This window comes from Pinus tabuliformis, chromosome 3_2 (genome assembly GCF_031772625.1).
Source record: "Pinus tabuliformis cultivar Carrire ecotype Pingquan chromosome 3_2, CPIR1, whole genome shotgun sequence".
NCBI classification, from domain to species: Eukaryota; Viridiplantae; Streptophyta; class Pinopsida; order Pinales; family Pinaceae; genus Pinus; species Pinus tabuliformis.
Genome location: NC_142302.1, coordinates 1,028,374,733 through 1,028,389,643, shown reverse-complemented (window position 1 = coordinate 1,028,389,643; position 14,911 = coordinate 1,028,374,733). Strand labels below are relative to the sequence as shown.

The following is a 14,911-nucleotide window of genomic DNA, read 5'->3' as shown; positions in this document are numbered from 1 at the left end:
AAAGAACTCCGTAATCATAAAATAATATTATTCGCTATTTAATTATTATAAAAAAATATCATTAGGCTTATTTACCAGTCTCAAGTAGGTAAAGTAATTCAAATGTATGTTATTCAATATTTAATTATTATAAAAAATATCATTAGGCTTCCAGGAGCCTTATTTATCAGTGTCAAGTAGGTAAAGTAATTCAAATGTCATCCTCAAGTGTTACTCCCGATCCCCATTTACCTAATATCATAGGAAAGTTTGAGAGAATGGGGAGATTGGACTTTGGTAATAGCATCTGGCTTTGTTTGCTTTCTTGCTAGGACATTATTTGGCAACAGGTCTTATAGTTTTCAGATGTTAATTTTTTGGGCATTGAAAATGTACCATATTTTTCTTATAAATCTAAAACAAAAGGTATGTAGTTTTACCTCAGTACAAGGAACGTCTATATCTTATTTCAAGTTAAACAACAGAAAACAGGACGAAACAGAAAGAAACGAAATTTCATTCATAACTAATACATATAAAATATATCGACTAATTGCAGATTACCTGTTTAACAACTGCAACTGCAGTGCTTCCACTGCAAAAGTAGTCTATAGTCGGACGAGACCTCAATTCTTTGTCCATTACTTTGTACGCTTTCAGGTAGGTATCTTTCCAGGCAGAAAAAAGACTGGACTCCTTTCTTGAACTGACTTGGCCATCACCACCCAAGTCATTTTGGCCATTTTTTGCCTTCTTTTTGTTATTGTATGTATCAGTAGCATTGATGTTGTTTGCTTTATCCTTGAAGGATTGCCAAAAAGAATGCAGTTTCACTGGTAATGAATCCCTGACCTACGGGCAACAAGATGACCATAAGGACCATGGCCATCAAAAACCCCACAGAAGATTGAATCATCTGAAACAAAATCCTGTGAATGATAACAAAAGAATAATGAAAATATGAACTTTTTATTTCCAATTAGGACACAAGAAATATATAGTTTTAGGCAGACATACCCTAGAGTGCACAGATAAGTATAAATTATATTGTGGAGGCCTATCCATTTCATTCTACTCTGAATTCTGCATGTCTGCTGCTTAACATTTCATTGAGTATATATCTACAAATCAGTGATTTTGGGATCAAATCCCACAAAGCAATTCTAGCAATTCTATACCTGCTCTTCAAATTCCTTCAAGCTTTTGAAAGCAAAACCAATGAATTATCAATATAATTTTACCATAATAAAAAAACAATTAGAAGGCGTTTAGCTAACTCAAATTGCTCATCCGTTAGGCTTGAACCAACATCTCTTCTAGAGAAATTCAACAATTCCAATTTAATAATACTATCGGCCTCTCTTTGTACCTTTTGGGACAATTGCTAGTTATCAATTTAATAACACAAAGTTAAAGTTCCATTAATAATAACTATAAAATTAAAATTCCATCCATCCATAAATATAATCAAAATTTTAAATATTAATAATTTAAATTAATTCAAAATTTAATAACACCCTTATTCCATCCATTATAAAAAAAATTAAATCATTAATTAAACTTTTATTATAGTTAATATTTATACCCACCAAATTTATAACAAGACAACTTCTATTGCTAAAACATTAACTTACTCACCTTATTCTCACCCCCTTATTCTCACCCTTCCCCATAAGAGGAAGGCAATCCCTCAACCCCTTAGTCAAGAAGTCATCCACCAATCAATCAAGAGAGGCTGCCCCATCGGCAATTCAAACTCATTTACAACCAACAGAAAGAACAACGTTGGCACGAGGAATTTGAGTGAGTACCTCTACCACCACAAACATTTGATGTTAACATCAACTTTTAAACACCGGTCACATGGCAAGATGCACAATGGGAAAGGGAGACCTTTTAATGTGTGGAAAGCCTATTTAAAAGGGTCGTCGTCGAAGAAAATGATTTGCGGCAAAGTTGCGGCATATTTCTCTAACAATGGCTTGGACGGCAGGGTTTTTATAGCTTGTATTCCGATTAAAGGTTTGCTTCCTTTAATATTTCTTGTATGGATTTATGGAATCTGTTAATAATTTGATTAGCTAGGGTTCTGGTGGCTGGCTGCTGGAACTAAATCAGAGGATTCGTGCTTAGCTTTGATATTTTCCATGACACGGCATGCAATCTAAAGTTTAGCTAACTGTGTGAAATAAGATATATATTAGGGCACGCGAGCTAAAATTTTAGTGGAATCTTCATAAGAAGATATTGTTAGCACACGGATGCTAAATTTTCAGTTAAATATATAGAATAAGATGCTTATTAGGGCAAATTTTTCTATAAATGTGTAAAATAAAAGGCTATAGGGGTATGCAACCCCACATTTTAGCATCTTCAAAATAAGATATTTCACGAGTATGCAAGATAAATTTTAGCTAAACTTTCAAAGTAAAACGACAATTTTTTTTCAATACACTTGGAAAGGTCTTTTAAGCAAAAACTTATTATATTAACTTCTTTTTCTTTATAGATACAGCAGTAAACATGGATGGTGAGAGATTTCTTCCATTCATCAGTTTCTAGGGATACAGTATAAAATTAGGGAAACATACGTAGCATGCTCCCAGGTACTGCAATCACCTTCAAGCTTTAAAAAATAGAACAGTTTCCTTACAATCCATTAAAACCCAAACAAAACAATACAACAAGTTTACATATGTTCATGATGGCAGATTATCATCTCGTTGGAGGTCAACGGTGGTGTTCTGGCTGTCTTACAAATGATCCTCTTGACTCTTTTTTGTTCTTAATGGGGAGATTCTTCGAAAATAAAACTTTGGGGTTAGCTGCACGTAGGTTAACCGTGTTGACATTACAAACTACACTTTGGTTCATCATTAGGTGTGGGGAGATTCTTTATTCATTGGAGCTGAGGTGTGGGGAGATTCTTTATTCATTGGAGCTGTTTGTATAGGAGGAGCATGAATTTTACCAATAATGTATTCCAGATGACTGGTGTATTTTTATTTTCTCCCTATCAAGTGAGCCCAGCCTTAACCTACATGTAGTCTTGGTATTGAGAGCTCAAACTTCCTCCCTGTTTTCATTTAGTTGGAGATTAACTACATAATCTAGTTGAAGGCATAGTTGTTAAAATTGGCAACTAGGGCCAAATTTCACCGTGGGACAACTCATTTGATGGAGATGATGATTGCATTGGAGTTCCAAGATTGATATAAAGATCATCTCATTCAAATAAGCAACAATGTGATTTTGAATTTATGACCACACATGTGCAAATTGTTTAGGTCCGCCTCAGCTAAATGTAGGCTCAAGAAGCCCAATGGATGTGTCTCTTCACCCACAACGAAGTGTATAAATAGAAGAGACCTCACACCTCATTTAGAGATCATTCACTCACACATTTCTTGTCTCTTCATTAGATTGGTTCATACATCACCCCTCTCTCACACATGTGGTAAGGAGGACGATTTTATGGGCAAAAAATTACAGGCTGAATTTCAGAATTCAGGTGCAGGTTTGACCAGTGTTGATCAAGGGGCATTTCATTGAATTTGACTTTGGTTTTTTGGGTCAAAGGTTTGATTTTCTCAAGCCGCATTGCTGGGCACAAAAATTGAGGAATTTTGCGTTGGTTGACTTGTGTTAACTGCTGTTTGACCACATAAAATTACAAAAGTCTTTTCTCGTTTGACTGAGTTTGATCAAGTTGTTTTGGGCTGAATTTATACTCCTGATCATGCTCAGGTTGACCAAGGAAGATCGAGCTTCTTCAAGGAAGGATTGTTGTTGTTTTGACCAGCGTTGACTTTCTGGTTAGGGTTGAAGTTTGACTGCAGTTGACTGTAGAATTTGACAGGGCTGATTTGACTTTGTATCGGGCTAGTCTAGTTGACTTTTGTACTCTCTCTCTACTGACTATTGAATAATAATAAGAAGATTTGATCATAGGGTTTGCCCCCATTGGGGTTTTCCTTGGCGTCCACCAAATCTAATGTTCTCCTGTCTTGGCTTGTCTTCTACATGTGTTTTTATGTTCTATCTACATTTATTTTCAACGTGATTAATGGTTGATGTGATTGCTACTGGAAATAATTAGATATTGTTATTGGGTTGCTAAAGAACATTGAAGTATATTGTGCGAAGCATAGAACATACCATTGTTATCTAAAAATAAGATGGTTTCAGAGCTCAGGTGAAGACAAAGGCCAAGCAAGAGTAAGAAAAAAAGTCATTAAGGGAAAACTGTTGGACAAGAATTTGGAGCTAGCCTCAGTGACTGCTACATCATACTTCAAGTCCGAGGACAAGCTTAAGGACAAATCCGACTATGATGCATGGAAGATGTCTCTGGATTTGACTTTGGAAGAGAATGATGCTATGGACTATGTCAAAGGAAGAGTGGTGCCTCCTTCAAATGCACCCGCTGCTGCAAAAATAAAGTATAAGAAAGGTGAGGTCAAAGAAACGAGAATATTGTTGATTCTATTCACAAGCCTTTGATTGCCTATAATTTTGATTGGGAAACATCGAAGGAGATGTATGACAAGTTGGTTGAGATGTTCAAAGTAAACAATGCAAATCAAGTCCTCTTTCTCAAGAACAAGTTGAAAGACATCAACATGCACAGGGAGAGTCCATTCAATCCTACTTCATGAGGATTACCGAAATCAAGAATGATCTCCTATCTATTGGAGAAGTTGCCGGCAACAGGCAGCTCACTCTTATTGCACTTGGAGGTCTTACAAGAGAGTGGGATATGTTTAACACCACCATCCTGGACAATGACATGATTCTGGGCTTTGATGAATTATTGGCTAGATGCACTCAAGAAATAAGGATGATGGAAAGAGATAAGCCCTCAAATGGAAATAATCCTACTACTTTCTCTATCCATGCTAAAAGGAAGATGTCCAAAAAGACAAGGTCAAGGGTTTATGTCGGGATTCAAAGAAGGAAGAAAAGGAAGATGCTTCAATTGCAACAGGTTTGACCACTATGCTAAAGAGTGTCCTCACAAGAAGGATACTTCAATGGATGATGACAACAACAACCACAACAACTACAAAGGTAATGGCAATCAAAGGAACAACAATTTCAACAACAAAGGAAAGAGGAATGCTCCTGTTGCTCGATATGGAAATGGTCGTCTTCCCAAAAGATCAGTGTCCTCACAAGAAGGATACTTCAATGGATGATGACAACAACAACCACAACAACTACAAAGGTAATGGCAATCAAAGGAACAACAATTTCAACAACAAAGGAAAGAGGAATGCTCCTGTTGCTCGATATGGAAATGGTCGTCTTCCCAAAAGATCAAGAAACTCCAGGCATGAGGAAACTAATGTTGTAGAGAAGCAGAAATAATTACGTCGTAAGGCGTTTCCCTCTGAAATCAACTCCCCTCTCTGCTTACCTGTCATCTTGTAAGCCACACGATTATATGTTAGACGACTGCAACAATTTCAGCCGTTGATTTTTTATTCAAAAGGGTTGCCCAAACGGTTTGGGCGTTTCATTTGGCATATGATCGAATAGTGTCATCCAGGCAGCTGAAGCGGGCCTGTCGAGTGGGCTACGTTTCATCCAGGCAGCTGAAGCGGGCCTGTCGAGTGGGCTACTATGGTTTGAGCCTAAACATTGTAAATCTAAGTACCAGTTTATACCTGAGCATTTTCCTCAACGGAATCGCAGAAATGCCTGCCTTTGCCCTGACGACGGTCATGTTAGAAAAATTCGGACGGCGAGCGATGCTGGTCTCCACTATGCTGCTGAGCGGAGTGGCTTCTGTGTTGGGAGGCCTGATGTCGGCCCTACTCCATGTTCACAGTTCGAATCCCAACTCCACAATGGGCTTGCCAAGCTGGGTTGCCGGGCGCATGCGGGGATTTCTTAGCGCCGTGCAGTTAGCATGTGGCGTGGTAGCAATATCCGGCATGGCGGGGACTTATAATTTGATATATATATACACATGCGAGCTGTTTCCAACAGTAGTGAGGAACGCAGCCTGGCGAGCGAAGCGGGACAAATCGGCGTCATAATCGCTCCGCTGGTGGTGGTGATGGTAACTGTAAATCCTTCCCTGCCGTTTAACACGACAATTCCAATCCAAGGGTCTCTTTGAGCCGTTCAATATTTTAACATATTAAATTGTGCAATCGGATTACGAAGAATCTCGCTTACTTCCTACATATTTCCCTCTCCCCTGTATTTCGAACCCATCAAAGTTTTATTTTGCGATTGAAGCGCTCCTGAGTATTTGTGCTTCTGCTTTGAATCCCAACGGTCTTCAGTTCGAAACAGAGAACGTTCATGTCAGATCAGGACATCCAGATCCCCACCTTTGGTAAGTTCATGGGCCTCCTCTTTCTGGAATTAGGCATCGATTAATGAAATTTTCTGAATTCTGGATGTATTCGCTGGTTCTGAAGATATGTATTGGTTGCCCTAAGTTTAGAGGTGCCTTAGGTTATTCGGCAATCAAGGATGTGCAAACCAGTCCTCTGAGGAAGGGTTAGGGTTTGCTTAGCCTTCGGGGCAAGGGTGTGTTGTCCTTTTATTCTCACCACCCGGGGGCCTTTGTTGGTTACTTTTGTGACCGTTGATTTCAAGGCTTTTTTTTGGGTCACTGAGATTGCTATGATTGAATTTGTAAATGTTAAAATTCACGATGGAATTCTTGTAAGTGATGATACAGACCACCTAATCCAGGGTACAATGGGTTCCTAATAATCACCAGGTTATGTTTGACCTCTCAGTTGCACCATCCCAATATCAGAATTATTACTGATGCCTTAGCTAACGGCGGCTTTATCTGGGTATGGATATAGTAAGCTTCAGCATGTGTGGTAATTAGATAGCCTCAACTATATAAAGAGCGACTAATTACATAGTCAAAGACGGTGAGCCTTTCTATCTGGATTCTGTCCATATAACAGTGATCTAGAATTTCTATTGGATTACTTACGATGCTGGTCCTTCCCCCTTCAATTTAGAAACTCAAAGAAAAGTTCAAAACTCCCTTGAAATCTTTTGAATGTCTACTTAAAAAAACTAGAAACCTTGCCAATAAGTATACCACTTGAAAAAACTCGAAACCTTGCCAAATTTAATGTCTCTCATTGTTTTGAAAGAATTTCAATATATCATATCTAATATAATTGGGTTTCCAAACTTTTGTTGAGTTTCAGGCAAGTCAAACTAACAGTGGTAATTAGATAGCCCCAGCTATATAAAGCGCTGGTAATTACATAGTCAAAGACAACTGGTGAGTCTTTCCGTCTGGTCTCTGTCCATATAACTGTAGCCTAGAATTTCTACCGGTTCCTCACGATGCAAAGCACTAATTCTAGAATTTTTATTGGATTCCTTATTATGAAAAGCACCATTGTTGTCTATGCATGCTGGTCATTCTATATATATTGTTTTCATTATCAACTAAGTTTCGTTATTAGATTATATATAGACACAAAGCCCTTAACATTACATTGTCTTTAACATTTAAACCAAAATATTTGCATTAATTCTGTAGGATGCTTATTCCAGATTTATCTTTTCATTGTCAATCTAATTTCCTTATTAGATATCTTCGCATTAATTCTGTAGGATGCTTATTCCAGATTTATCTTTTCATTGTCAATCCAATTTCCTTATTAGATATCTTCACATTGCATTTCCTTTAGCATTTAAATTTTAAACCAAGATTCAACATTGTCTTTGGCATTAAAACCAAGAGATTTGGGCAAACCAACCACGTTTCTTGTATTTATGGTAGAATTATCTTTGGACTATTGGTAGAAACTTAAAAAAACTGAAGTGAATCCTTTAACAAAACTTAGATTAATGAATGTAGAAATAATACAAAATTGAGCTTACATAGATCCAAAAATTGATACACTTCGGAATGCTTTTCCAGGCACTGAAAAAATAAAAAATCCACATTCTTTAAGATCCAAATTGAGCTTACATAGATCCAAAAATTGATACACTTTGGAATGCTTTTCCAGGCACTGAAAAAAACAAAAATCCTCATTCTTTAAAATCCAATAGCTAGAGCGTGTAACCAACATGGTTGCAACCTTTATAAAAGATATAATCCCACCGTAACTAGGGATATTTGCCTCTTTTGAGCTCTCTCCTTCACCTCCTTGACTCTGCAGCGGTTGCAGCTTAGTTCTGTTACATTGGCATTTGGTCATGAAGATCATTTGAAATGTTAAGTGTCAAATAAAGATTCATCCGAAACATTTAGATAAAAAAAACCCGAACATACTGTATGTTGTGTAGGCATCCCACCATCCTTCTCAATCCCAAATGAGGACTTAGGGGAATCATCAAACATTGCCCTTCCAAGCCTATGTGACTTGTCATACACATTGCATGAGGATTTGCCAATCAAATCCAGTGACAAAGTAGCATGATTTTAGTATGTAGATTTTCGCTGCTATCCATAATTGTGTTATACGTTATGCATATGAATTGTGTTAGAATGTAGAAATGTCCCAACATTTCAAGTGGACACTATTGCCCTCGTCAGGGGATCTAAATGAAGCTTATGTGGTAGATGGCTATAAAAAATCCATGGCATGGATCAAAGCCAAGGGAAGATCCAGAATTTGCCGGAGATTTTGGTAACATTCCTAATGGTATTTGTGTACCTATTAACCTAGAGTCATTCGCTGAAGCCACAGGGTGACCAACAAAATGAGTTAAATTGAATGAATGTGCTAAGCCAGAACTGGAATTGTTGTGGCCAGGAACATAAAATTGAAGTGTTCTCAACCTTGCTTGTGAATTTGTGTTATGATTTTGATGTTTCAGGTGAGGAGGCCGAACCATTAAACGTTTATGTCCTAATGCAACTTGACTACTTTGCAGCAAATACGATGTTTCAGTGGAAGTATCTATGATATTTTAAGACAAAATACTTGATTGCAGAAGAGAAGATGGTTGGTGCTCTTCAGATCCCTACATTAAGAAAAACATCATTCTGCCAAACATCCTTCATATTTACATGCTAAGGAAATCACTAAAAAAGCAAGAACGAAAAAAGGAATTGGGAATAATTTGTCATCGAACTAATTAGATAAAAAAAGACAACAAGGAGAAAAGAAGGCTACCCTTCTAGGAGGTCATCTCTCCTTCTAACTCATCATAGGTCTATCCATATGAGACAAGGGTCCATGCATATGCTAATCACTATTAGGAAGAGTAGGTTACAGACCCATTATTTTCTCTATCTCTATGCCTGACTTCTTTAGGTCACCTAAAAAATAATTATCTTTCCTTGAGTTATCACTTCCTCTACCATGATTCTCCAATATTGGTCTCAAATCCTCCCACAAGTATCCTCCTTCCTCTGAATTTCGCTAGTTTCTAGACACCATTCTACTGCTTATTATATCGATTTCCTGAGGTGGATGTACATGTGAAAGTAGTCCACATGAGGATCTTTGGACCCTGTAATTTCCATAGGCATCAATTAGAGCACCATGCATTAATTGATGCCTCAAATCATATCCATTAGTTGAACCATATACTACACTTAGTAGCAGCATCAAGTTGCCTGAGGTGATCTCCATCACCTTTCCCACCCCAAGGCCTTTCCCACCCCCTATCCTGCTCTACATTCCTGTCATTTAGCCTTCCAACAATCCTTGATGGAGAAGGATTCCTTCCAACTCCGACTCTTGATGATGCCAAAGGAGCACTCCTTCCTCCAACACTTGATGGAGAAGAATCTCTTCCAATTTTAACTCTTGGTGGAGAGGAAACCCTTCCACCTCTTAACCTAGAGACCAGAGAGTAATGTTTTCCAACTCAAATCCTTGACGAGGGAGAGAGAGGCCTTCCAAGTCTAATCCTTGATGGAGAAACATTGAAATCGTTATCACTATAGCTTGTAGCAGTCTTCTGTCGATATCCAGGTTTAGGAAAATCATCTGCACTTTCCAATCATCTAAATAACAAATGTTTTTCTTTTAACATATCGACAAGAAAATGTCATCAAATAATCCAAATTCTACTAGAAAAATCTGAAACACACTACAACTTTCACATCTATGTTTTTAAAAATAAAGAATACACCCACGCAATACCCCTGCATTTCTAGGATATTCCACCTAATTTAACAACATTCTATGAGCCATAACAAAAGGCGTGTGCATACTAGATAAAGTATCAAAGTTTCATTTGCCATTCAAGACTTTCTAAAATTAAAATCCAAATATCTAGAGACTAAATATTTTGTTCTTTTAACCGAACAATCACTTGTAAGAGAAGAGTAGTGTAAAGACCGATACTACAGCAAACTTATAAGAGAATCCTTGCTTTACAATCAAAATCTAGCATTGAGCATGGGTTTCTACTATTAGAAACAAACCTGCAAAATTGTTATCCAGTGTAATCTGTTTTACTGGATTCTGTTGTTTAATTTAGTTGTTATAAGTGGATGTTTTTCATGTTCCATTTTTGTAAGTTTGTATGCAGAAACTACTACTTTCCCTTCGATTGTTTGTGTTTTTTTATAGAACTAATAAATTGCACGCATCTGCTGATTATTTGTGAAATAGCATGGAAGTTTTAATTGCAAGCTTCGCCTGTGTTTTTGCAGGTTTGACAAATTTAATTGTTCAAACTGAAGATGAGTATGTCAGCAAGGCATTGGAGTTAGCTTCTAACATTCCTTTGCTGAACGGATGCTGAAGTCCAAGCTTTCTGATGGACATAACTTTGTTCATGGTTTGGAATGAACATACCGAAAACTATGGCACTGGTATTGTGAAGGGGATGTTCAAGGAAGAGTGTTGCTGGTACTTTGTTACAGATTTCCATCCCAATATCAGAATTATTACTGATGCCTTAGCTAACGGCGGCTTTATCTGGGTATGGATATAGTAAGCTTCAGCATGTGTGGCCTTTTTGGCGATCTTTCTTTTTTCAGACAGGATTTTATGCCCCGTAGCTTTTATTCTATTTATAATCTTTAGTTTAAAAATTGTGAACAGAGATCAAATCAGGGTTTATGTGCTTCACATTTGACTTCAGTGTAAGCGGTTGTATGCTGTATGAATTCCTGGGATCTGATTACATTCTCAGTATTATATGACAACCTTTTGGCTCACAAGAGTGAAATAGCTCTGAATTTTGGTTTATAAGTGATTAGAGAAACATGACCGAATTCCTTTAAATTCCAGAAGGATTACATTTGGGCTAGACTATGTTAGGCATTGCAAGTGGCCCAGTTTTGGGGTCTTCTAAGATGAACCATGCATCACAATCACTTTTGTTTTGCCAAGCTGCGGCAACAGGGAGTTGCTCTTTCCATAAAAACAAGACAGTGCTTAAATTTTGTCCCAACCGTTTATTGGTGCTGTGGAAGACTAGATCTTTGGTGCGTCGCTTGACACACCATTGCATTCACCATTGAACAATGATCTCATTGGTTGTTCATCTGAAATTTCTATTTTTTGAAATTGCTTACTTTATAACATGTTTTTAAAGGCAACACAACATGTTGCAACTTGCATGACAAGTAATGTCCAACTGTGGGACATGCAAGGACAATGGGTTTAAATTTCTATTTACAATTGTGCATCAATTACATATAAATAATGACTTAACTTAAGCCCAAATATGTTATAACCAAAATATAACAAGGGAGTCTTACTAAGATTATGTTGGATATGTTACAGTTGGAGAGTCTTCCTGCAATGGTAGCAGGGGTCTGGTCTGATGATCCTACCATGCAGTTAGAAGCACCAACTCAATTCAGGAAGCTTCTCTCTGTTGGTAATAGTCTTGAGTATATGTATCTTTATATGTGCTTCACATTTGACTTCAGTGTAAGCGGTTGTATGCTGTATGAATTCCTGGGATCTGATTAAATTCTCAGTATTATATGACAACCTTTTGGCTCACAAGAGTGAAATAGCTCTGAATTTTGGTTTATAAGTGATTAGAGAAACATGACCGAATTCCTTTAAGTTCCAGAAGGATTACATTTGGGCTAGACTATGTTAGGCATTGCAAGTGGCCCAGTTTTGGGGTCTTCTAAGATGAACCATGCATCACAATCACTTTTGTTTTGCCAAGCTGCGGCAACAGGGAGTTGCTCTTTCCATAAAAATAAGACAGTGCTTAAATTTTGTCCCAACCGTTTATTGGTGCTGTGGAAGACTAGATCTTTGGTGCGTCGCCTGATACACCATTGCATTCACCATTGAACAATGATTTCATTGGTTGTTCATCTGAAATTTCTATTTTTTGAAATTGCTTACTTTATAACATGTTTTTAAAGGCAACACAACATGTTGCAACTTGCATGACAAGTAATGTCCAACTGTGGGACATGCAAGGACAATGGGTTTAAATTTCTATTTACAATTGTGCATCAATTACATATAAATAATGACTTAACTTAAGCCCAAATATGTTATAACCAAAATATAACAAGGGAGTCTTACTAAGATTATGTTGGATATGTTACAGTTGGAGAGTCTTCCTGCAACGGTAGCAGGGGTCTGGTCTGATGATCCTACCATGCAGTTAGAAGCACCAACTCAATTCAGGAAGCTTCTCTCTGTTGGTAATAGTCTTGAGTATATGTATCTTTATTACCATTTTCTTTTGTCTTTAGGAAATGGCCATCTGAAAAAATATATGTGACAGAAGGCAGTCCTCCAATTCAGGAAGTTATCGCTGTGGGTGTGGTCCCTCGACTTGTAGAGTTTCTTGCAAGGGATGATTTCCCTCAGCTTCAGGTATGATCTGTTTTTCAGTTGAGATTCTAAGTATTGAATTGACATTATATTGTGGTAATCTAATATCGTTTTAATTTGGTCATATTATAGTTTGAGGCGGCCTGGGCATTAACAAATATTGCGTCCGGAACCTCAGAGCATACCAGAGTTGTGATTGATCATGGAGCTGTGCCCAAGTTTGTGCAACTTCTTAGTGTTGCCAGTGATGATGTCAGAGAACAGGTTGCATTTTGGAGACCTTTCCATCCATTTATGTTACTTAGAAATATTTTTGAAATTTGCCATCTCTATGTTCAATGTGCTTTCTTTACAGGTCTAAGGGTTCTTTTGAACTAATTGAGATAGTAATGTTCGTTTCATTGTAAGGACCATGTATTACAAAACGTAATGTCGGTGATGTACATTTATTAAGCTCCATGGTGTGGTTTGCCTCTCACAATTTTAATTTGTTTGATGGACAGTAGGTTTTAGGTTTTGCAGATCTATTGAGGAGTGGTATTTGCAGTCTCTGCTCTAGCCAGGGAACGGACTATTCAATCGACGTGGGTGTTTAGAGGGAAAAAAAAGTTATGGCTGAACTGGAGCATTTGCTGCTAGAAGCAGCTGGTCGAACATCTACCAATGATGGAAAGAAAAACCAAAATCCTGCGAAAGGGAGACTGGAAGATTCTGATTCAGATGATGGCAGTGACTCGAAATACATTGATGACGATGATTCAGATGATGCTTGGACAGCAAATAGGAAGGCTTCTGGGTCAAGAATGCCCCTGAAAAATAGATTTGATTCTGGTGACAAGGATGATGATGACAGGGGTTGTTGTGATGATTCCGATAGCGAATTATCGATAGGAAGTGATTTATACAAAGATGATGAAGATAGGGAGCAGCTTTGAAGATATTAGAAGCATAACAATAAGGAGATCAAAACTTTCCAAGTGGTTTATGGAACCATTCTTTGAGAATATCATTGTGGGCTGCTTTGTAAGAATTGGGATAGGAATGTCCAGGTCAGGACAGAGTACTTACCGTCTTTGCATGGTAAAAAATGTTGATGTGACAGACCCTGATAAACAATACAAGTTTGAGAACCGCACCACATATAAGTATTTGAATTGTTTTTGGGGTAGCAAGAGCAATGCAACAAGATGGCAGATGGCCAGGGTGTCTGATTCACCTCCACTTGAGAAAGAGTTTTCAGATTGGGAACGGGAAGTAGAATGCAGTGGTGGTCGGATGATTAGTCGAGCAGAAGTTGAGGAAAAAATAAATGCGCTAAAAAAGATAAATCAATTTGTGTATTCTGCAGAAACTGTAAAACAAATGTTGCAGGAAAAGAAGTTGGCTTCCAAAAGGCCATCGAATGTGGCTGCTGAAAAGGACAGGGTTAGAAGAGAGATGGAGCTAGTGGAGAGCAGGCATGACTCTTCAGAAGTCGAGAGAATTAAAGTGAGATTGAAGGAACTAGAAGTCCTTTCTCTTCAAAGCAAAAGCAAGGGTGCAAAAGCCTTGATGCTAATAGAAATGAATAAGAAAAACAAGGTTGAAAATTTCAAGAACGCTTTTGAGATCAAGCCTCTAAACCTTAATCTTAAAGCAGGTGAAGCAGGGTATGATCCTTTCACTCGGCGTTGGACTCAATCTCAAAATTATTATGATACAAAGGGAACTAGCCAAGAGTAAATATCTCTGCAGGCATGAAGTCCAATAAAAATAATGTATAAGACATATTTGACAACCAAACAATTACATCTAAAATGAAAAATATGTTCCCGGCCTTTCAGAAAATGTGGAGTCTAGCAGAATGTGAGGCCAACACTATCATCGAAATTCCAACCAGATATGAATCTTTCAGTATTATGGTATTATGGGACAATAACATCACTGATATATGAACTATATATCAAGCTTTCAATCCCAAAATATAAGTGTTGGATGCTTCACTGCAAAGCCTAGAAACCTTCTTTCAAATGTAACAACTGGATGATGCACAAAAGTTGATGCTAATAGAATTCCGTATGGAGCGACCAACCCTTAACATGGTGGTGGGCTCTTGTACGAGAATCCTTCTTTAAAATTTAATAATTGAATGATGCACAGAAGTTGATGCTAAAAGAAGTCAGTATGGAGCGACCAACCCTTAACATGGCGGTGGGCTCTTGTACGAGACT

At 37.7% G+C, this 14,911-nt stretch overlaps 1 protein-coding gene across 2 annotated transcripts; it reads left to right on the top strand.

The window, feature by feature from the left end:
- The first annotated feature begins 5,264 nt into the window (after nucleotides 1–5,264).
- LOC149184094 (protein RTF1 homolog) lies at nucleotides 5,265–14,522 on the top strand. 2 transcript variants are annotated; one of them, XR_016257227.1, is made up of 4 exons: nucleotides 5,265–6,328; nucleotides 10,595–10,866; nucleotides 12,472–12,743; nucleotides 12,834–14,086. XR_016257227.1 is itself a non-coding variant. In XM_089417401.1 (4 exons), the coding sequence occupies exon 4, from the start codon at nucleotides 13,611–13,613 to the stop codon at nucleotides 14,421–14,423; it is 813 nt and encodes a 270-aa protein (XP_089273527.1). In that variant the 5' UTR covers nucleotides 5,265–6,328; nucleotides 10,595–10,866; nucleotides 12,472–12,743; nucleotides 12,834–13,610; the 3' UTR covers nucleotides 14,424–14,522. The 2 variants fall into 2 exon arrangements, 1 of the variants encoding a protein (XP_089273527.1); XM_089417401.1 differs by having other exon boundaries at nucleotides 12,834–14,522.
- The last annotated feature ends 389 nt before the right edge of the window (nucleotides 14,523–14,911 follow it).